At 37.5% G+C, this 24,167-nt stretch overlaps 1 protein-coding gene across 2 annotated transcripts in view; it reads left to right on the top strand.

Annotated features, from left to right (window-relative positions):
• The window catches only part of DOP1A (DOP1 leucine zipper like protein A), a 66,660-nt gene extending 42,499 nt beyond the window's left edge, over window positions 1–24,161 (top strand). For both annotated transcript variants that reach the window (XM_058175759.1, XM_058175767.1), the window contains exons 17-37: window positions 1,439–1,539; window positions 3,339–3,598; window positions 4,342–6,346; window positions 6,450–6,561; window positions 7,600–7,782; window positions 9,193–9,318; window positions 11,148–11,282; window positions 13,475–13,530; window positions 13,907–14,011; window positions 14,764–14,830; window positions 15,795–15,939; window positions 16,153–16,232; window positions 17,567–17,676; window positions 17,981–18,130; window positions 18,547–18,608; window positions 19,017–19,169; window positions 20,120–20,256; window positions 20,937–20,992; window positions 22,116–22,280; window positions 22,922–23,051; window positions 23,591–24,161. In XM_058175759.1, coding sequence (XP_058031742.1) covers window positions 1,439–1,539; window positions 3,339–3,598; window positions 4,342–6,346; window positions 6,450–6,561; window positions 7,600–7,782; window positions 9,193–9,318; window positions 11,148–11,282; window positions 13,475–13,530; window positions 13,907–14,011; window positions 14,764–14,830; window positions 15,795–15,939; window positions 16,153–16,232; window positions 17,567–17,676; window positions 17,981–18,130; window positions 18,547–18,608; window positions 19,017–19,169; window positions 20,120–20,256; window positions 20,937–20,992; window positions 22,116–22,280; window positions 22,922–23,051; window positions 23,591–23,896 — 4,644 coding nt within the window. In that variant the 3' untranslated portion in view covers window positions 23,897–24,161. The remainder of the gene's footprint in view (window positions 1–1,438; window positions 1,540–3,338; window positions 3,599–4,341; window positions 6,347–6,449; window positions 6,562–7,599; window positions 7,783–9,192; window positions 9,319–11,147; window positions 11,283–13,474; window positions 13,531–13,906; window positions 14,012–14,763; window positions 14,831–15,794; window positions 15,940–16,152; window positions 16,233–17,566; window positions 17,677–17,980; window positions 18,131–18,546; window positions 18,609–19,016; window positions 19,170–20,119; window positions 20,257–20,936; window positions 20,993–22,115; window positions 22,281–22,921; window positions 23,052–23,590) is intronic.
• Window positions 24,162–24,167: the final 6 nt, after the last annotated feature.

The raw sequence follows: 24,167 nt of genomic DNA, 5'->3' as shown, positions 1-24,167 counted from the left end.
CCTTGGTCATTGTTTGGGCAGTTTTCTTCACTTGTAAGTTTATTATTGCAACTGATAATAATCTTATTTTATTCAATTATTATTATTATTATTATTATTATTATTATTATTATTATTATTATTATTATTATTATTATTATTATTATTATTTCCTGCAACTTTGAGATGGCACCCATGTCTGTACTACTGAAATAGGGTTATTGGTCCTAGTTTATTCAAACACTAGTAAATTCTATCATCTAATGCAGGGGTAGTCAACCTTTTTATACCTACCACCCACTTTTGTATCTCTGTTAGTAGTAAAATTTTCTAAACGCCCACCAGTTCCACAGTAATGTGCCGTGTATCGTCGTCTGCGCATGCTTCTCGCGCATCGTGGATTGGGTTTGGGGGGCGCCGGCTACCAGCTCTGCTTGTCTGTTACAGCTGGGTGGTGTGGGGGGAGATGCGCAAGCTATTCTGGGACAAGGCTCTTTTGTTTGCAGTCGCACTATAGTGCCATTTAGTTTCACGTACGTAACGTGAACTAAACTTATGCCTGGGCAATACAAATAGTATATTTTCAGAAATTTAAATTGTCACAGGGAATTTTATGAAAACCTAATGAAAATGTTTTTAAATAATGCTATGAAAAATTTTTTTAAAGTCAATTAAATTTAAAAAAAGGAAAGTACTTCAGTATTGGACAAAACCCCTACCGCCCACCATGAAAGCTGGAACGCTCACTAGTGGGCATTAAGGACCAGGTTGACTACCACTGATCTAATGAGTCCTTTTATCAAATGAGAGTTGGACTTGTTTTGTACCTGTCCAGATCTAGCACATTAACTGCTATGTGAGACTCTCATTGTTTTCTGTCTTGGAATTTTAGGTGAGCATTTATTGTATCAACATCCATCCAACCCTTCCTGTAGGTCCCATGTACCCTTTGGCTGGATCCTCCAATTCCCTTCAGAACAAGTTTTTGAGGGGTACACAAAGGGGAGAATCAGCTCCTAGTTAAATACACTGATGTCAGAAATTCTTTCAGCAGAAATGGACCAGTTGAATACTGTGTAGGTCTTAAAATTGTAAAAATAGCTCCTCAATCTTGGGAGGTGGGGGGGAGCGATGTCATTCTGAAATTTGTACCTTCTGCTTCAAAGATCAATTGCTGCTTGTGATATAGAGTTTTGCTCCTTGCCATTTCATGAAATTGTAATTTTTAAAATTCGTGATGACTATAGCAAGTAAAAAATTCTTTTTTAGTTTCATAGAAATACAGTTGTAAATCACCAACAATGCTCTGGATTGGACAGCTTAAAATTGTTGCTCTTTCAGACTGATAATGAGGAAAGATTATCTGCTATATTGATTGTTACTGATTTAGACAATTTTCTCCTTACCCAATTTGATGGATTATATTAAGGGTGAATTTATTTGTTCTTTCGTTTTGTAGAAAATCAGAATGGAAGCTCATGCAAAGTTTGCAGTCCTTTGGCATCTCACTAGAGACCTCCATATTAACAAGTCCTCATCATACGGTCGTTCATTTGACAGGTTAGTTACATAGATAGATGAAATAGAAAATTATTAACTATTAACTATAATGTAATAAAATCATACATTTATTTTTCTGAAATAGTGAGTTCATGCTTATAGAAGTTTCCAGAATAGAATAGTTTTGAAACTTTAAAAAATTCTACTCTGATAAATTGGTATTGTAGTGAATAAACATTCTTGGGAAAACAAGAAAGGATAAAGTTGATGGCCAAATTCAGTTTCAGCTTATCAGAAAAAATATTTATTATTTACATTTACATACAGTATATGGAAGTTTGGTCCAACTTGAATCAGAAAAAAATCTGTCACAATACCTGTTTTAAAATTGCTCCTATATATGACCTGATAAGAAAGAAATAAAATATTTTATGACAAAGCAGCAGTGACAGATAAAGTGACTTCATCTGATTTAATAATACATGATCAAAACAATTTCAAAGTTCACTCGTCAAGTAGCTATTTAAGTTTTAGAAAATATTTAATATGAAATTAACCTGTATTACTAAGGGAATAATTTCTGAAAAAAATGTTAACGTGGGTAGACAACTGTAAGAATTTGCTGGTAAGTTAACTTTATTGCCTCTCCAACGGCATGATCCTTTCTATTCTCACCAATCTGTTCTACTGGTAATCAATAGATCTGATTCTTTTCTGAATAAGACTGAATCTAAGATGTATTGAAAATTTTAGTACTGATACTAATACCAGGCAAAACAGTAACATTTCATTATTTTTGACACATTAATTGTTGCATATCAAATCTTATTCAACGAAGTTTTATTAGGAGCAATTTTTTGTGTAACTGGATCTAAAATATTTATAGTAAATTAAGTGTTTCTGAAACTGATACTAGCCAATAGAAATGCAATTTTTTTTGCATTTTTTAAAATTTGGAAAAACACTTTCCCTTTAATAGAAGATTGCATCTTTTTAAAGGATATGTTCAGATCAAAGATCACCTCATACATTTACAAAAAAATTACCTTTTTATAATGTTTTATAGATAGGTGCAGTATATAGGAATTGCATTTATTTTAAACTATTAACCTTGCCCCCAAAGGTAAGATTTAAGGACTGTCAGCTATTGACATGGAAAGAGATCTCCTTATACTTTTTATTCATATTTCAAGCTTATTTGAAATATAAAAGCCTCTAATGTTGTCTTTGTCATGTGACATACATCTGCCATATAGAAATGTGCCCAGTGAGTAGTGGAATATAATTTAATTTTTGTTTTAAATTTTGTGTAACATTACATATATTGAATTTCCCTTGAATGAAATTCCTTTTTAAAAAAAAATAGTATATTTTAGTTATTCTCCTAAATAGCCAACTGATAGCCACTGAATATATCTGGAACTTGCCTCTCCTTATACTGAACACAATTGGCTTGACTAATATATTAATTATCTCATCCATGAAGTATCTAGTACAGGGCTGTTAAACTCCGGGCCCATGGGCCAGATGTGTCATGCGCTGGCCATACCCACGCCTGGTTTAGCAAAGGGGAAAAAAGTCCCATTACATCACATGACGCTACATGAGATGTGAGTTTGACACCTCCAAACTAATAGGTCTATCCCCATTTCCCTGTTGGAAGGTGCGGGGGGAGTTTTCCACTAGATTAAGGACTGACTTTGACCCAAAAGAGTGGACCCCAGGAGCGTTAGTGTCATCAGGTCACGTGAATATTTGGCTTTCCCAGCTGGAAAAATTGATCACAACAAGAGTTTCAAAGCTTGTATTTTTTTTTCTTTTGGCTAGTTATTTTAATATGGATTTTTCCCCCTCCTCAGATCCTTATTTATCATGCTGGATAGTCTTAACAGCTTAGATGGCTCCACCTGGTCAGTTGGACAGGCCTGGTTAAATCAAGTCCTCCAAAGGCATGACATTGCAAGAGTCCTGGAACCTTTGCTTTTGCTGCTTCTCCATCCAAAAACCCAACGTATTTCTGTTCAAAGGGTACAGGCTGAGTGGTACTGGAATAAATCTCCCTGTTATCTGGAAGATGAAAATGAAAAACATTTTATGCAGAAATTTAATAGTAGTGGTTGTAAGTACCACCTCATTAACCACAGATTTATCATGATAACCTCAATTTGTTATTATATTTATAACTTCAGTTTTGGTATTATATTGCTATAATCTAGCATAAAATAGCATTTTATATTTTATACTATGTTTAATAACATTTTGTATCATAGGTTTTTTTATTTTACATTAATGTATTCATTTTGTTTTTTTGTTTTACATATGGACTTATATAGTTATATAATTTGAACAGTTTGGTTATCTGGAGTTAAAAAATACCATAGGGTGACCTGCCAAAAGTATGATAATATATAAATAATATCTATTATAAGGCAATATGCTTTCATATCCTTTCATTCACTCTTCACACTGGCAGAGTTTTCTGTGGATTTTCTCTTTTTATGTTGGATATAATCTCATTTTTAAAGGGATGTTAGATCCAAAGTTTTACAGATCTTTCCTATATCCATAGCAATCAAGGATTTCTCTTTCATTTCAGAAATGAACACTAATACTGTCCCTATTACAATGCTTGAATTTGCCAACAGAGTTTTACTCTGGACTCAAAATACCTACTGAAGTGTCATTTAAACACTTCATTCCTGTTGGCCTCATATTGCAATATTAACTTTTTAGTTTACATCAGAATGAACAGCTTAACGGTGTCTTGCAGAAAAAGGTATTATATGATTTATGGTAATAACTTCTAAATGACTCCCCAAATAAGAAAAATACTCATAACTACTTGTTTTTCTTTTTGTTAAGCATTCGTCACAATACCATTAAGTCAAGAACATGGGATGGTGACTAAAGAGAACACTGAAAAGCAGCTGGGTTTAGACGAAATGGAGAATTTTAGCCTTACGGTCAACCCTTTAAGTGACAGGATCTCTCTCCTGAGTACTAGCAGCGAAACTATTCCTTTGGCTGCCTCTGATTTTGACCTTCCTGATAATCAGATAGAAATAATGCAAAGTTCAGACTCTGGCTGTTCCCAGTCATCTGCTGGGGATAACCTCAGCTATGAAGTAGAACCCGAAAGCCTGACTGCCCCAGATAGTTCTCAACATTTGAAAGGAGATTCATTCGATGAAATAATACAGCAAGTGGTCCTTGACCTGATCTGCAAGGTAGCCAAGGAGCTTGCAGAAGATCCACGGTCAGACAAAAATGTATATCCAGAAGATACTTCAACTACATTAAACACTTTAGATCCCATTGAAGAGGTATCCAGATGTGAAGAATCAAACCTTCTGGACAGCCAGAGTAGTTTGCTTAGCAATGACAGTACTCAGCTACTATCTGTCTCATCTGAGACTGGACTTGAAAGTATTTCTAATGAAATCTCCAGAAACAGTTCATCACCCTGCATCTCAATAAGCCAGCAGTCTCTCAGTGACCAGGCTTTCACTGCCCCGGAAGAAAAGTCAAGGCAACGAAGTCACAGTAGCATCCAATTCAGCTTCAAAGGGAAATTGCCGGAAAAAATGTCAGAAAAGGAGACCATTGTGAAAGAATCTGGTAAACACCCAGGAGCAAAGCCCAAGGTCAAAATAGCGAAAAGGAAAGATGAAGAAAAGAAGAAAGCACAAGCAGAGAAGCTGAAGCAAAGCAGTGTTTTCTTCAGTGATGGCCTTGACTTGGAAAATTGGTATAGCTGTGGAGAGGGTGAAATCTCAGAAATTGAGAGCGATGCAGGGTCGCCGGGGGCGCGGAAATTTCCGCATTTTAACATACATCCTTTATATCAACATGTCTTATTGTACCTCCAAGTATATGACTCCTCGAGGACCCTGTATTCTTTCTCTGCCATTAAAGCTATCTTGAAAACCAACCCTTCTGCTTTTGTAAATGCCATTTCCACCACCAGCGTCAATAATGCCTACACCCCTCAGCTTTCCTTACTTCAGAATCTTCTGGCCAGACATCGCATATCCGTCATGGGCAAAGACTTTTACAGCCATATCCCAATAGACTCAAACCACAGTTTTCGAAGTTCCATGTACATCGAGATCCTCATCTCTCTGTGCTTGTATTACATGAGGAGCCACTACCCGACCCATGTGAAAGTCTCTTCGCAGGACCTGATCGGGAATCGCAACATGCAAATGATGAGCATCGAAATCTTGTCCCTTCTTTTTGCCGAGCTGGCAAAAGTGGTGGAGAGCTCCACCAAAGGATTCCCCAGTTTCATTTCAGACATGCTATCCAAATGCAAGGTCCAGAAGGTGATCCTGCATTGTTTGCTGTCCTCTATCTTCAGTGTCCAGAAGTGGCACAGCGAGAAGATGGCGGGGAAAAATATAGGGACTGTTGAAGAAGGTTTCTCCGAAGACAGTCTGATCAACTTTTCCGAGGACGAGTTGGATAATGGTAGCACTTTCCAGTCACAGCTTTTAAAAGTCCTCCAGCGGCTCATTGTTCTGGAGCACAGAGTGATGACGGTGCCTGAGGAGAACGAGGCAGGTTTTGATTTTGTGGTAACCGACTTGGAGCACGTCAGTCCACAACAGCCAATGGCTTCCCTTCAGTATTTACACTCCCAGCCCATAACCTCCCAAGGCATGTTTCTTTGTGCTGTAATAAGAGCATTACACCAGCATTGTGCCTGTAAAATGCATCCCCAATGGATAGGATTAATCACTGCTTCTCTGCCTTACATGGGGAAGGTGCTCCAAAGAGTCGTGGTTTCGGTGACCCTACAGCTTTGCAGGAACCTGGATAATCTGATTCTGCAATACAGATATGAAATGGGCTTATCCGACAGTAGGCATGTATTTCGCTTTCTCTTTCTTTCTCTTGGCACTTTTTTCTTTTAAAGGGAATTTTGTAAGTCCATTCCAAAATTGCAACAAATTCATTGTTGTTTTTAGGCCTCTTTGGATGGCATCGGTTACTCCACCAGATATGATGCTGACTCTTTTGGAAGGCATCACAACAATTATTCATTATTGCTTACTTGACCCATCCACGCAGTATCATCAGGTAAACCACCGTAGATTTTTCAGTTAGGTTTTGTTGTTGTTGTTGTTCCAGCTATCAGTGTGCTCTTATCTGTCCTCTGCCCTCGCTAATAACTTGTTTCAGCCTGTGCATTGTGCAAGCCAGTCCATTGACTCTGAGAAATAACCCTTGAAACAGAGAACCTTATTTGACATATTCTGAACTCTTGATGTATATGCCATTGATTATGTATGTGCAATTTATTACTACATTGCAAGATCTTGATCTCACACCAAATCTTACAAGAGCAATTTTCATTTTTTTAAAATTTGCATTTATATCCCGCCCTTCTCCGAAGACTCAGGGCGGCTTACACTATGTCAAGCAATAGTCTTCATCCATTTGTATATTATATAAAAGTCAACTTATTGCCCCCAACAATCTGGGTCCTCAGTTTACCTACCTTATAAAGGATGGAAGGCTGAGTCAACCTTGGGCCTGGTGGGGCTTGAACCTGCAGTAATTGCAGGCAGCTGCTGTTAATAACAGACTGTCTTACCAGTCTGAGCCACAGAGGCCCTTTACATTTTGGGTATATAAGTAGCGTAATGTTATGAATACAGTTTGATATTAAAGCACTCTTATGAATTACAGAATTTGAGAATTCAGATTACAGTATTCGGTTTTGGAATTGCTGAACCCAATTTCATACCTTTAATTGAAACTGAATTCAGAATTTCAGTAAATTATAAACAGATAAGACATGTTTTCTCTTGATAAGATCTGTTTTGATTTGGAGGAAGTACTTCATTTTCCAATTTAAACTTGGTAACAATTATTGTTAGAATTTCTTTGCATCTGTATCCTATCAGATCTTGAAACTAATTTCATACTATCGTTACAAACTGGTCTGAAAATAATTCTGGTTAGCATCTAATTCAATGATGGTTTAATGCTGCCTAAAACAGAACGGGGGGCAGGGAGAACCAGGTGGGAAGAGAGTGCAAAAAGAGAATAGGATTCCTGTAAATTAATATCCCTGATGATAATTGATTATGTTTTCATCTTCCTTGTTACTAGCTTCTGGTTAATGTCGATCAGAAGCACATGTTTGAAGCACGCAGTGGGATCTTGTCTATCCTTCACATTATCATGTCCTCTGTCACACTTTTGTGGAGCATCCTGTACCAGGCAGACTCTTCAGAGAAAACAGCTGCTGCAGCAGCTGCATCTGTAACCACAATTAATCTTGGGTCAACAAAGGTTAGAGCACCAAAAAAAATGATTTTGTTTACTAGTGTATGTAATACTTGAATAACAGAGCCAGTTTGGTATAGTGGTTAAAATGTCAGATTGGAGGCAGGAAGTTCTGGAGCTTAGAACTCGGCACAAAGCTGACTGAATGACTCCAGGCGAGTCACTGTCCGCTCTAGGAAGAAAGCAGGGGCAGATGGCTGCTGAAAAATCTTGTCAGGAAAACTCCAGGGACTTTTCCCAGCGCTCACCAGGGGTCAAAAACCTGGCTTGAAGGCACATGCATATTTTGTTTTTAATCCTTGAATGATCAGTGCCAGGATCTTGGCAGGATCACAATATTTAATCATTCTTCCAGAAAACATCTAATGTCTGTATACTGCGCAATGTAGTTTGCGTATGTACAAGAGAGGACTATCAAGTGATTCAGTAATGGGATTTTTTTTTCATTTCTAAAACAGTTGTAACAGATATTTCTTCCTATGATAATCTACATAGTAAACCCATTTAAAGGCAGGTATTAATATATTTGATCAAATAGCCCCTATAGGCAAAACTTCCCTCCGTTCCATATAGAGACCTTTATGATTGAAGGGCTACAAAAGCTAAAAGTATATATGCAAAAAATGCCAATGACACACATTTCACCAATAAAGGACAATATTTGTAGCTCGGAGTTGAAATGAGAGTCCTTGGTCCTCATCGGACAATATTTGTAGCTCGGAGTTGAAATGAGGAGTCCTCATCTTTGAGCTTGGTTGTTTTCTTGCAGATGTTTCATTACCTAAAGGACTAGGACTGATGATATTACATAGTTTTGATAATGAAACATCTGCAAAAAAACAACCAAACTCAGAGATCACCTCAGACATTTCACCAAACTGTGTATTTGTGTTAACCATACTTTACCAATATAATAATGATTTGAGCATAAAAATCTCTGTTATGGTTTTGACCCTCTGGTACACTTCTACTTTCTCATAGTATTGTAGTATTTCATAGGAACAAATAGCAATAGCTATTTTTTTTAAGGTGTCATATCAAATTATAATGCAAAACATATTGCCAACTGTCTTCTTTCTGATCCTGATTTATTTCTAACTGCAGAACATGATTGTTCATTAAAACTTCATGTCACATCATGGTTAAATTTTCTTAAGTATATTTTCAGGAGGCACTTGGATTATGCCAGAAAATTCATCAGATTTGCATAGCAATAAAAAAAATCCAAGACTTTTTAAAATAATAACAGAAATCGCTTGCCCTAAATTATTTTCCTCCCTCATGTTTCAAAACAGAAATGGTCCAAGTTACATTTCTCAGCATTTTCTTTCACTGTATAATTGTATATTGCTCTGAATAAGCTGTTAGGTACTTGTTTTGTTTTGCTTTAAATTTAGTATACTTTATGTATTACAGAATTTAAGGCAGCAAATTCTTGAATTGCTTGGTCCAATTTCAATGAACCATGGTGTTCACTTCATGGCCGCTATTGCATTTGTGTGGAATGAAAGGAAACAAAATAAACAAGCTTCAAGGACTAAGGTGTGTTAACTGATCGACTTGTTTAAAATGAGTTCAGCTTAAGAGTTTCCTAAGTTTTATTTAATAGGCTTATTTAGCTTTGTTTGTTTGTTTAGCTTGGTACGCAAATTGAGATACTGTGCCATACTAAAATAAACATTGTTTGTGATCTCTGGGTATGAAACTATGAATCTGTTGGGGTTCACTGAACTGTTATTAGGATCGCAGTTATTGAATACAATCAATGCATAACAGTAAAGTTCCTTCTCTTCACTAGGTCTATACTAGGGGTCTCCAGACTTGGCAGTTTTAAGACTTGTGGACTTCAACTCCCATAATTCTTCAGCCAGTTAGAGCTGTTAGAGTTGAAGTCCACAAGACTTCAAGTTGCCAAGTTTGGGGACCCCTGGTCTATACCACCCGACCCAGACAGGTGATGCCACTTCTTGATTCCACAAGTATTTGCTTCTATTAATTTGCATCATTTAAAAAAATGGAAAATTCTTTCCACTTTTTATGACATGAGAAATGTCAGAGTACTTTGAGGTAGTCAGTGACAGCCAATCTGAAGAAGTCTTACAAGACGCAAAGAGACAAAGATGCCAATTGCCACAAGACGCACAGAATAAAGGAATTCTGTTACAAAATGCCACAGAAGTGAGTGAAGTTATGCTAAAGAGAAACATAAAACAGGTTGTCTGATGGAACAAGGAAGTAGAAAAGACTGCAAAAAAATGCATGTAAGAGAATAACTGCTTCAAAAAGCGAGGATGAGAAAAAAGTGTTGTATAAAGTGTGTTTAAAGAAAAAAATAGTTGCAAAAAATGCACACAAAGAGAGCCAGGAATTAAGAAAAGACAAAATACAGAGTTATTTTGATGGAATAAAACATTTGTTTTGGGAGCAGGTGAAAAGGATTAAGCAGGGAACTTCTAGAGGAGTGAATCAAATTTAAATAAATCTTGACAGAATCAAGATCACGTGAAGTGTTAATATCACTTTATAATGCCTTGGTAAGGCCACACTTAGAATACTGAATTCAGTTTTGGTCGCCACAATGTAAAAAAGATGCTGAGACTCTAGAAAGAGTGCAGAGAAGAGCAACAAAGATGATTAGGGGACTGGAGGCTAAAACATGAAGAACGGTTGCAGGAACTCGGTATGTCTAGTTTAATAAAAAGAAGGACTAGGGGAGACATGATAGCAGTGTTCCAATATCTCAGGGGTTGCCACAAAGAAGAGAGAGTCAAACTATTTTTCAAAGCACCTGAGGGTAGAACAAGAAGCAATGGGTGGAAACTAATCAAGGAGAGAAGCAACTTAGAACTAAGGAGAAATTTCCTGACGGTTAGAACAGTTAATAAGTGGAACGACTTGCCTGCAGAAATTGTAAATGCTCCAACACTGGAAATTTGTAAGAAAATGTTGGATAACCATCTGTCTGAGATGGTGTAGGATTTCCTGCCTGGGCAGGGGGTTGGACTAGAAGACCCTCCAAGGTCCCTTCCAACTCTGTTGTTGTTATTATTATTAAAAATAAAAGTGTTAAATGATTCAAGATGAAATTTAGAATGACAGATATTGGAAGGAGTTTTATATTGCAATAACAGTGATATGTTGAACTATGGAGAAAAAAAATGAATGCTATAAGTCAGTGATGGGTAACCTTTTCCGGATCGAGTGCCCAAAGCACTCACAAACCCCCAAAATGCAATGCACATGGGGCCACCACCCTCGCACATGTGCCCCGCCCCCCGCATGGCTGCAGCCTAATTCTTATAAGTGTCTTTGAAATGGTTGTGACTTGACTCGCTGAGATTGAATGCCAGTGGTGGCATTTTACTTATCAGGTGATTCCTAGTGCCAGTGAAGAACAGCTGCTACTAGTGGAGCTGGTTCGTTCGATCAGTGTTATGAGAACTGAAACTGTAATGCAAACAGTGAAAGAAGTCTTAAAGCAACCACCAGCTATTGCCAAGGACAAGGTATGACACCAATAACAATATTTTAACAGTTCACACAATTTAAGTACCGGTAGTCCTCATTTAGCAACCATAATTGGGAGTAGTGACTCAGTTGTTAAGCAAAATGTTCATTAGGTGAAGAATCACGTGCTTGCAACTGTGCTTAGGCTTTTACTTCAACTTTGCTTTACAGCATCAGAAGGATGCAACCCCAAGTATCTGGGTGAGTCCAAAGACCAGGGAAGGTTTCCATAATTTGACTCATAAGAAAGCTGCATAAAAAGACAAAACTTAGAGCCCTTTTCTCCCACTTCTCTGCCCTTTGGAATGCTCTGGGATAATTAGAAAGAAAAGATTTGATGTTTGTAGTTAGATTCATTGGAGAGGAAGGAATTACAAGAGAGTAGAAGGCACAATGGGGAATGCACATCAAGAGGAATGCGCCAGCACCAGCTGTTTGCCTAATAGGCTTCTAGCTGCCAGCTACAAGCTGCTTTGGAGGAAAACTAAAGCCTTTAATGTGAGACTGTTTAGAGTCTTGTTAATTTCAGGCAGCAGCTGGGAGAATTCTAATCAACTAATTAAGGTCACAGAACTGATCTTGTTATCGTGCTAGCACTTTCTAGGGTTGCATTATAACAAGGCTGTCATAGTAGCCCGCGGGCTGGATGTGTCGTGCACTGGCCATGCCCATGCCCGGTTTAGCGAAGGGGGGGAAGTCCTGATACATCACATGACATCGCCGTGACGACGTGAGTTTGATACCCCTGCACTATAACATGGAGAAAAGCACCTCAGGAAGAGATCACTTGTTTAGGCAATTTCTCTGCTCTGCAAAGTGGGGAGGTAGAAAGTAACAGATCAGGCACAGAATAACATGTACCAACTGTATTGGTGAGCACCTGACGGAGAGATGCTGCAAAGCTCATAAATGTGGGCATTGGTGGCAGAGTAACTTTCATCACCTTTGTAATTGCAAATAGTCACCCTCTGAGGCAGTCTCTAAACAAGGACTACTTTCTTTCCAAATAATTTAAATAAAAATAGGCTGAATGAATATGTACACATGTAGTGATTACTCACCTACAACTTTCAGCACTCACTCCTGTGTGGATACTCAGTTGCCACATACTTCCCTACAGATTGTCCTACGTTAATGACCTCTCATTCTGTTATTATTTGAATTTATGACAGCACTGACAAGTGAGAGTTACAACCAGTTCTTGAAGTGCCAGGTGACACAGTGCTCCTACGGTCACAAAATTGCAATCTGGGCGGTGGCAGATTTTTGACACCACCGCATGCTGTGGTCGTATGGTCGCAATTTGCTATCTTCCCCGCCAGCTTGCCACAAGAAAAGTCAGTGAGGAAGCCAGATATTGTGATAATGTGAGGTCCTTGCTTAATGACCCGTGATTTGCTTAATCAGCCAATTGGAATGCCATTGCTAAGTAGTATGGTCATGTGACATCACTCTTTACAACGGTGTCACTTAGCAATGGAAATTCCAGTCCCAATTACAGTTGTTAAGTGAGTATTACCTATACACCAGGACTGTCAAACTTGCGGCCTGTAGGCGGATGCGTCATGCGCTGGCCACACCTGGTTTAGTGAAGGGGGGAAAAGTCCCGATCTGTCATGTGATGACACAAGTTTGACACCCCTGCTATACACATACATACATGAAAATGACTTTAATTAAACTTTATATTAGTTGTAATTCATTAAATTGCTGTTGTAACTACTGTTCCTTGCATTAAAAATTCATTGATGAAGAATAAAGAAAGTTGTTTTTGTGTTTTGTAATGAAAATGGGCATTATTTTACAAATAACATTATTTTGAGATGAACATGGTTGATCTTCCAGTTTTCAAAAACCTCTTGCTCTGTTAATAAGTATAATCTCCCTTTGCCTTTCTCCTGAGAAAATTGTCTGTTTTTGAAAGAATACATTGATTTGTAAACTCAATTTTCCATAGAGAAAATTAATATTCCAGTTCCAGAAAAAGAAGAAACTAAGGGGAAAAAATCTCTTTAAAATATTCATAATTGCTCACACATTTTCTTCTGTTCAAATTTGACAAAATTGTGCTCATTTAAAAAAAAAATCACAGCAAAATTAGTTATCTTTTAATTGCAGAATTGACAGCTACTTGTAGACTTGGAACAGTAATGTATATTTCGTAACTCTTTTTTAACAAAATTCTTTCTAGAAGCATCTTTCATTGGAAGTCTGCATGTTGCAGTTTTTCTTTGCGTACATCCAAAGGTAGGTTTTCTATTCTAACAACCCTTTCAATAGTATCAAGTTATTGTTAGAAGGTCACATTTGCACAACAGTTCTGTTAAAGTCAGAGAATTCTGACACATTTGATTAAAGCATTAAGGAAGGAATTGAACTGCCGAATTCCAGATTTTAGAATATTAGATAATTGTTTAAAAATCAGAACGTCCATCTGACTAAGGAGCTTCATGTATTTCCTCCTTAGCTCTGTATGCTGACTTTACACTTTGATCATGAACTGTAAAAGTACTTTAAAACAAGTATGGCAACATCATTTCATTTACTCAACCCTAGACAGCCTTTCTAAACATAATAATGGAAATCCTTTGGATACGATTCTATGACTTTTTCTTTCCTGTAGAATCCCAGTCTCCAATTTAGTAGACAGCTGGGCCTCTTTGCTGCTCCTTCTAAAGGATTCCATACCCCTCGGCCTTCCAGCTCCAGGGCAGTTTCTAATACTTGGGTGAGTCATTCTGTGACCATAGACACTGTTGATTTTTTTTTCCTTTTGAAAAATGGTAGGCAAAAATAGCTATTGAAAAATCTAGCAGAAATGTTGATCTTTTGTATTGAAAATTAGATCACTACTTAATATTGAGCGCAGTTTTTAGTCTTCCAATTGCAGGGAGGACTAGAAACTTTCAAGACATTTGAAATCTTGAAAATGTCATGGATACACTTATCACTATGGCTAACTGTAGTACGAACCTTTCCAGTATTCAAAGTGAGAATGGCATGGCTGAATCTTGTTGCTCCTTTAGCTTAAGACCAGTTCAATTTCATGAGTTTAAATATGAGTTGAAAGCATTTGTCACAGGAGCATGCAGAAATCCAAAATAGTGCTAGTCAGAATTGATTTAAGACCAGCTCTTTGAACCCAAATTATTTAGGGAGTATTTTTTTTTAGGTTATCTCAACCTTTGCCAAAAGGAAGGTAAGGTTGAGAACCACTGGATTAAGTTATAAAAATGTATACCCCACATTTATTGCTAAAATCAATCACAGCATCTTTTTTTAGGATATAGCTTCTTAAAGATGTCCAAGTGTGGAATCTAAACGGCTGTAAATATAATATTTGGCTTAACCCTAGTTGTCTTTCCACGAGTCTTCCCTTCTGTTCATAGGCTTCTGAAGCCTCTCTTCCCTTGAAATCCCTCTTTCTAAAACTTGAAGCAAGACATTTATGTTTCCCTTTTCTTTCTTGTTCTTTTAAAGTGTGTTAAATGAGTTTATTATGAAAAATCCAAATCTGGATAATAAGAAGGACCAGAGAGATCTACAGGTAAGAAATCTATAGAAACAGTGATTATTGGATTCAAGTATGATATGAAATATAGGGACACGGTGGCTCAGTGTCTAAGACGCTGAGCTTGTCGATCGAAAGGTGGGCAGTTCAATGGATCGAATCCCTAGTGCCCGTGTAAGGGAGTGAGCTCCTGTTACTTGTCCCAGTTTCTGCCAACATAGCATTTGAAAGCACATAAAAAATGCAAGTAGAAAAATAGGGACCACCTTTGGTGGGAAGGTAACAGCGTTCCGTGCACCTTTGGTGTTGAGTCATGCCGGCCACATGACCACAGAGATGTCTTCAGACAGCGCCGGCTCTTCGGCTTTGAAATGGAGATGACCACCGGCCCCCTAGAGTCAGGAATGACTAGTACATATGTGCGAGGGGAACCTTTACCTTTACCTTTTATGATATGTAAAGTCTGGAGGCTAATTACCAAGAAAATACTTGTTTTGTTTTCCTCACCCTGTTTATTTTTCTGAAATCCTGAATTGCTGTTGGGTTCTCTTTTTCAGAATAGCTATCATCTGTCATAAAATGCTTGCTATGCTGATGTTGATTTTTTGTTTTGTTTCAATTTCATACACCAGTGGGTTGTTGTTGTTTTTTAGAAAAGATCACTGTGTCAATGACATTGTTAAAGCCTCAGTTAGGTTTATGTAAATTTCTAGTTTACTGTGCCACAACTTACTGAGTTGTTTTTTTTTAGAGAGCTTCAGACAGTTTAAATCTCTTAAGCATTTAATAGTCACAATTATGTTAGATTTTGTAATTAGAAATAGAGACTCGGGATGTCATCAGGCAGCAGCACATAATGGCATTCGACAAAGGACAGTATTGTCTCACTGAGATTATTCATTACTTCTGAAGAAGAGACAGACAGTTATTAAATCAAGGTGTAGTATATATTATTCATAAGAATTTTTCTTTTACTTCTGTTTATTTGCCACCTCACCAGGATGTAACACACAAAATAGTGGATGCCATTGGGGCAATTGCAGGCTCATCCCTGGAACAGACTACCTGGCTGAGGCGAAATTTAGAGGTTAAGCCTTCTCCCAAAATAATGGTTGATGGAAACAACCTGGAGTCTGATGTTGAAGGTGACTTTTAGTTTTCTTTGTTCATCTGAATTCATCTGAATGGAATTACAAAAGCTTTAACTAAATATAATTTGGAGCAGGAACGTTGTTCATTAAAACAACCTCATCACTATGGTTTAACTCTAGTACAAATCTTTCCAGTGTTCAAAATGAGAATGCCATGGTTACATCTTTGCAAACAGCATTTCTTTCTTTTTCATGTGTTTAATTTAGATATGTTGTGTCCAGCTTTGGAAACCTCAAGCATAACTCCATCGGTTTATAGTGTCCATGCCTTAACGCTATTGTCAGAAGTAAGTGTTTTTGTAGTTCCTGATTTTATACGTAATGCAACAATAGATAAAACATTACACATTTCTCGAATTTTATTGCAAATACTTAGTATCAAATGGACTTTAGAAGTATTTATGTTGACTCAAGGGGAAATTATTTTATGATTCATAGACATGAAAATATTGTCTGTCCTTCATTCCACCTCTCTCTCATATATATATATATATGAGTCTGATATATATATGTCTGATTTTGGATCTTAGATGTAGCCTGGAGCAAAAACAAATGTTTCTTGTTTTCATTATTATGAACAGAAAGAGATGAAATAGGAATGTGAAGGCGTTAATGCCATCAATGAAAATAATTCAGCTTTCTTTCTTTTTTCTTTTTTTTGCTTTGTGTGAAATTATGCCAAAGGGTAATTGTGTTTAGTCCTACTATCATTAGGATATTTATATGCTTTTTATTCCACATCAGTCCTATAACTGGGATTATTAGTTAACTCTTTCTGTTTTAAAGAAGTTAGCTATAGAAACCATGACTGAAGTTGATTTAATTGAAACCAGTCATAAAAAAGTAAAATCTTCTTTGACTCAAACTCATTTTTTGGTAGCTTCATGAGTATGCTCATGTAATTTCCTCAGCAGTGTTTGGAAGTGACTTACTTCTGCCTTCCGTATTTTTGGTAATTCCCCAATCTAACCTACAGCTCTGGCATTTCGGTCTTCACCCAAGAAAAGGGGTTGGACAAGAAGATCTCTAAAGTCCCTTCCAACTCTGTTATTCTGTGACAAGAACTGACTAAATCAATTCCTGCTTAGATTTTAAGCTCATAGAAGTTATTGTTAAGGATAGTTGGGTAATTGAAATGTCACAACAAACATTCATTAATGCCAGCAGAATGTAAAGTATAGATTTGGGAAACTGAGTTTGTTTACATTCTCCATATTTTCAAAAATTTTAACATATCTGGTATCTTCTGTAGAATGCATTTACAACACAGTCTATTTCCAAGCTTTGTAAGTACATTCTCATCTTTATAAAGCAATGCAAGGGGAAAAAATACATGTTAGGGACTAATATAGGTCAGTGCCATGCCTGTAGGTATATAGTTGTATATTCATTGACATGAAAATGAAGTAGGCTTTTACATCATCTGTGTTGTATTTATGATTTTATAAATTCACATTTTGAAGTGTGTGTGTGTGTGTGTGTGTGTGTGTGTGTGTGTGTGTGTGTGTAGAATCTTGGAAATCATCCTTCGCTGTGTTCTTACTGAAAGAATGAAAACATTTTAAACCGTAACTCATAGACTGATAAGGAAAGTTGTGATGTCTTTCCTGTCCTGTTTTAGGTTTTGGCTCATCTTCTGGACATGGTTTTCTATAGTGATGAGAAGGAAAGGGTTATTCCTCTTCTTGTAAATATAATGCACTACGTTGTGCCTTATCTTCGCAACCACAGGTATCTTTACAAAGTACTACAAAAAGTCGCACAGTCCCCCTTACCCCATATTTTGTCCCACTCCTCTGATCCAGAAATAAATAAGATCACATGAGGCCCCAAGATGAGCAGAGAAGTACAAAAGAAAGGAGGAAGCAAGGGAGGGAGGAGCTATTAGTGACAAGCCATAGTGGATAGTGCTGCTATGCATTTTATCAGCAACAATAATTCTGAAATCATATAAAGCTGATGTTTTCAGATTGTTTTTCACAGAAATATTCTGTATTTATAGTAACGTGAGATGGGGGGCGATTTCTTCTTCCAGTGCCCATAATGCACCCAGTTATCGAGCCTGTGTCCAGCTCTTGAGCAGTCTGAGTGGATATCAGTATACCAGGAGAGCATGGAAGAAGGAAGCTTTTGATCTCTTCATGGATGCCAGTTTCTTTCAGATGGATTCTTCTTGCGTGAATCAGTAAGGCTTGTTTGTTGCTCTTATTTGAAATCAGTATCCGGGAAATAAACTAAATATTCCTACAAAACAAATAAACAGAAACCTGATGATCTGCACATTTTTCTCATCCACTTATAAACCCTATTTTGGTTGTAAAATCGGGTTAGTCACATGGGTAACCTATTTTATGCCTGTCATGACTTAGGCTGTAATGGGCAGGCTTGTAAATTGAGCACTACTTGTACACTTGGGTAGCTTCCCTCCTATTCACGACTGCTGAAGCCTTAACTTTGTACAGTCCAATATGTTTTTCTGATACACAGTGCCAGATTCTGAGAGAAGGTTGTAACAGTCCTTCTTTCTTTTCGTTTAACCAAAAATAAAATACTACACTCTTATAAAAAAAATATTATCGTTTTTTCTTCTTCTACTACTAGTTGGAGAGCCATTATGGACAATCTGATGACACACGACAAAACCACTTTTAGAGATTTGATGAGTGAGTCTAATTTTTTTTTGCTCTGTGTAAGATCCACGGTTAGTATTTGAGCGGTGACATTTGGCTCCTTGGATGCTCGTGCAACAATCTAGTTCAAAATTCAGCCAGGAAGCAAGCCTTGTGGTGATAGTTGCTGCAAATTTTCCTTCTCTTGAAAAGTTAGGAAACACTTGATTGAGCATTCACTCTAAAGTTATATTAATTTCCACCCAGTGCCCAATTAATTATTGCCATTTGATTGTGGGTGTTTGATACTCTGTTATATGTATAAAACCACAAGTAGTACCATATCTGCGCAATGATTTAAAGTGTTCTGATTAGTAACATTCATGTAATACCTAAAATGATCTTCAAAAAGCTTATCTCTCTCCCAAAGCATTGCCAAAATTGCACCTTTTTCTTTTTTAGCTCGTGTGGCCGTAGCTCAAAGCAGTTCCCTCAACCTGTTTGCTAATCGGGATGTTGAACTAGAACAGCGTGCTATGCTTCTGAAGAGGCTGGCCTTTGCCATTTTTAGCAGTGAAGTGGATCAGTATCAGAAATACCTTCCAGATATACAAGGTAATTGCAATAGCAATAGCATTTAGACTTATATACCGCTTCACAGTAGTTTACAGAGTCAACATATTGACCCCAATAATCTGGGTCCTCATTTTACCAACCTCGGAAGGCTGGAAGGCTGAGTCAACTTTGAGCCAGTGGGACTTGAACTGCCAAACAGCTGGCAATCAGCAGTCAGCAGAAGTAGTCTGCGGTATTGCCCTCTAACCCCTGCACCACCACGGCTCATAGGACCACCATGACTCACAATCAAGCTTGTAACTTCATGAATAAAAACTAAATATTGTGTAATATTGGCAATATTACACAAGCAGTTTGCCATGTCATCGTGTGTCTGTGCGTGCGCATTTTAGTTTCATATCTATCTTACTGAACTGATGCTCTTTGATAATCTTCCATCCAAATACCAGCCAGGTCCAAGTCTATTTAACTTCTTATCCCAGACAAGATCAGCCATGAGCTGCTACTTGCTTAGGCAATGTGGGATAAATAAAACTCTAAAAGGCTTCATTCCAGCTGGTCACTAAACCAGTGATGCAAGTCAAATGGATTTCCTTTCTATTCACAAATCTTTTGAGAGCAGGGGACCACAGATCAGGAAGGGGAGATTCGTTGCTGCTTTTTTGCAACAAATCTCTTGCCTTGATTTGACATTTTTTTTAAAAAAATATGCAAATTTGTGTTACAGAGTAGGCCTATTTTGGAGCAAAGTTGGCAAAGTATCCTGAATCACAGTTCTAACTTCTGTTATCTTTTTGCCTCGTAGTTTAGATCAGTGAGTATTTAAGCTTGGCTAAAGTCTGATGCATCTCTTTTATGTGTTCCACTGTGTGAAATTAATTTATATCATTACAGATTCTTAACGGATTAAATATTTGAAGCAGGTTGCAGCTCTGGATATTAGCTGTGGTTGTTTTCTGACAAGATCCTTGTAACCTTTTCTGTTTTAGAAAGACTGGTTGAAAGTCTCCGCCTGCCCCAAGTGCCTACCCTTCACTCCCAAGTATTCCTGTTTTTCAGAGTTTTGCTTTTAAGAATGTCTCCACAGCATCTTACCTCACTTTGGCCTACTATGATCACAGAACTGGTGAGTTCCGCTTTGTATCCACAATTGGGCAAAGAAGACCATTTTTTAGAAGACCTAAGAATTTCTCCCTATTGGTTTTAAGCTACCCAGGAGATTGTTAAAGATAGCAGCCCATATTTTCCCCTGAACCTGGGCTGCTGCTGCTGCTTTTTTCCCTCCTGAATCACTAGGATGCTTTCATCAGTGTACTTCTTGTTATTATAGAATTTAGCCATCTCTATATGGATCAATGTCAGTATCAAAATTATTGCCTTATCATTAACATTTATGTTCTGCTTTCCTCTGAGAGTTGAAGGCAGCTTTGCTGGGTTCCGTTGTTTGCTCATTTTATGCCCACAAGAACCCTGTACGATGAGTGTGCCAAGAGTGACCGACTGATCTAACATCCCCCCCCAGTGAGGTCCTGTCAGTTAGAAAGGACTTGAACTGAGCAGTCAGAATGTTAAAACATTATCCAGTTCGTCCCTCTTGCACAACATGACTTGATCTTCAAGCTGCACAACTGGAGACGTGTAGGGTTGCATTGAATGGGGCAATGATGTACAGTGGTTTAGGGGTTGGACATTATATTTAACGCTGATATCTCCCTTTAGTAACCCAAAGATGGAAAGACAGAATATAAGGTAGGTTTTTTTTTCTGTTTATAAACAATACGTGCGCTTTGTTCTTTTTACCTTCAGGTCCAAGTATTTTTACTTATGGAACAGGAGCTCACAGCTGATGAAGATATCTCAAGGTAAAGTCACTGTGATTTGCTCATTCTTGTTTACAGAGTAAGTTAAATGCTATTGAAGGATATTCTGATATTTTACATGAACTTTATTTTATGCTAAATAGGTGGAAAGAACTTTTTCATCCAGACTGAATAACATAATCTCTGCTAATAATAAACCACAATAAAGAAGTCGTTCATCCCATTTTCACATTACTCAACCAAATCTGACTTGTGCCCAATTACAAGGGCAGCCTGTCAGAAACTTCAGGTTATTTTTAGCCAAGGACCCCGTATTTAAAAATGAGGAAGAAGAGCTAATTGAAATGTACTTATTATAGTTATTTGTGATCTTTAATAAGATTATAAAAAGCAAGGTGAAAGCCAGCTATGTGATGGGTCTTTTTCTTTCTGTCTGGTTTAAACACTCTTCTGCAGATTGCTAGCATTGTTGACATTATTCAATGTCTGAGTATTAGCAGTTTTGTCAGAGTGTGTGCTTGCTTGCCCTCTTGCCTGTCTTTCCCAGAAACAGAAATAGTCACGCAGCCAACATAAACACATATTCCAAATACAATTTATGGTTTTGTTTTGCATTTTCATTAAGAATTTGGGAGTGATTCCTCCCACTTCCCACCATTGGAACCATTTTGTATTTTGATTCATTTTGCTTGGCTCCTGATTTGTGGAGTTTTCTTTTGTATATAGAGATCCAAAACCTTGTCTGTCACTTGCCGCTGCTTCTAATATTCATATAGTTTTGAACAAATTAGTAGACAATTACTCTTTTGGTTTGTGCTTATGATTTTTAAGCAGATGGTTAGCAGAGATGCCTGTCCTAAAGTAATTCATTGAGCCAGCATTTCTCTATTCATTTGTTCCTCTTCATTTTATTAATTTGTAAATTCATCTGCCTTGCCAATAATAACACTTCTTCATTTTGTGAACTCCTTTCCCGTATGTTCAACTGCAAAGTGATACACCAAAAATCATTTATCAGTAGTATTAAAGCTCATTTACCAAAGGAAAGTTCAAATATAACATAGGCTTACTAATTTTGTAAGGAAAATACTGTTAAGATGTAAAGTTGGTATTCATTTGTAAAGCACACCAGCAGTTTTTATATATTAATTTCATTTGGTTGCAGAACTTCTGGTCCATCTGTTGCTGGGCTGGAAACAACATATACAGGAGGCAATGGATTTTCTACATCCTACAATAGTCAGAGATGGCTGAATCTTTATTTGTCAGCTTGTAAATTTCTGGATTTGGCCCTTGCTTTACCTTCTGAGAACCTTCCTCAGTTTCAAATGTAAGTAAAATCCAGAAATGCTAGAAATACATTTGATGGGAGAAAACTGTTCTGAAAGGGATGCTTCTTTTTGTGGAGTCATAAAAGAAGCTGTCTTCTGCCTTCTAAGGATCTCCTTTAATATTAGAAAAATAATTCCCAATAGTTAGAAGGCAAATTTCAAACGAATGTTAGAAAAAATTCCCAATAGTAAAATTCCCAATAACAGCAACCAGTTATTGGGGTAAATGGCACACATCCCTTTATTCACTGTGTTCAAACAGAGGCTTGGCAGGATACTTTAATTTGGTTCTCTTCACAGAGAAGGGGATTGCATGTAGCCCCCCCTTTCAATTCCACAATTGTATAAAGGCCCAATAAGCACAGCTAGGGATACTTTTTGAAACAAATCTTTTACTGCCATTTCACAAGAGGTAGAAAATGTTGTCTTGAAAAATAGCAGATCTTCCGCTCTGATAAAAGTTGTTACAGATTGATTAAGCATTATGTTTTTTCTCTGCCACGTTGGTGCCCTGGGTATCAAGATAAGCTTGGATGTAGCACTGGATATGAATATTTCCAGGAATACAGGAGTAGGGATTCTTTCCAAATCTTGAATATGCAAAGTCATTCAGAAGTGGATTTGTTCTTCCTCTTAACAGGTACCGGTGGGCCTTTATTCCAGAAGCTTCCGATGATTCCGGGTTGGAGGTGCGAAGACAAGGCACCCACCAGAGAGAATTCAAACCATATGTTGTGCGATTAGCAAAGCTGTTACGAAAAAGGGCAAAGGTATTCCATTTTTTTTAAAAAAAACACTGGTTCAGGTATTAAGCCATGGGTAAATTATAACTGCTGTTCAGATTCTACAGAAACCCTAGAAAACTAGAATTTACATCCATGCACACCAATAAGCCTGCTCTTACAGGCTGAAAGTTATAACAGTAGCCTAAGTTGTTGCAGGGAGACGTATATAGAGAGTAGGATAATTCAAGGCCAGGTGTGATTTTTAAGCCTTGTAGTCTTTAAAACTGTTACACTGCACAACTTCATTCCCCCCTTCCCCCATCATTTAGTACTTCATTAAAATAAGAGGAACAAGTTTAATTGAACCATTCAATGGTCTCAGTTGGGATGATTTGCTTTTTAACAATTAGACGAGTAAGTACCACTGACTTTGATGAGAAAATTTAGTTAAAAGATTTTTCGTTATCTTCATTTGCGAGTTGGTAAAATCAACTGCTGGCTTTGGTGGCTGGTGAAAATGTGTAGAGGCTGAATTTGGAAAAACGTACCAAGCCTGGTCCTGACTCTTGTCTTGCTGCTTACAGAAAAATCCAGAAGAGGACAGCTCAGGGAGGATTCTGAACTGGGAACCCGGCCACTTGCTCCTGACCCTCTGTGCTGTCCGCAGCATTGAGCAGCTTCTCCCCTTCTTCCATGTCCTGAGCCAAGTCTTCAACAGCAAAGTCACCAGCAGGAGCATTGGCCATTCAGGGAGCCCCATGCTTTACCCAAACTCTTTTCCCAACAAAGACATCAAAATGGAGAACCAAAAGACATTCTCTAGCAAAGTGAGGCAAAAAATTGAAGAAATGGTTGAGAAGGACTTTTTGGAAGGGGTCATCAAGACATGAAATGTAAATGGCAGAATCTTTTATGTAATGTTCATTTCAAACGAAACCACTCCATCCTTCCAGAGTATGTAATTTCCTTTTTCATACTTTGTACGTAATGTATACTTCAAGGATGTATTTAATTTAAATACTTGTAAATAAGCTCTGGATGTGGCCTGAATCAAGTTGAAATATCATTGGCACATATTGATTATGGTGCCTAATATTTATGGTACATTTTGTTTTTGTCATCTTGAGGTCTGTCTTTAAGAAATCTTACAATAAAGTTGCA

Source organism: Ahaetulla prasina, chromosome 1 (assembly GCF_028640845.1).
Source record: "Ahaetulla prasina isolate Xishuangbanna chromosome 1, ASM2864084v1, whole genome shotgun sequence".
NCBI lineage: Eukaryota > Metazoa > Chordata > Lepidosauria > Squamata > Colubridae > Ahaetulla > Ahaetulla prasina.
The sequence above is the reverse complement of the archived record's forward strand: the minus strand, read 5'-3'. Positions and strand labels throughout refer to the sequence as shown.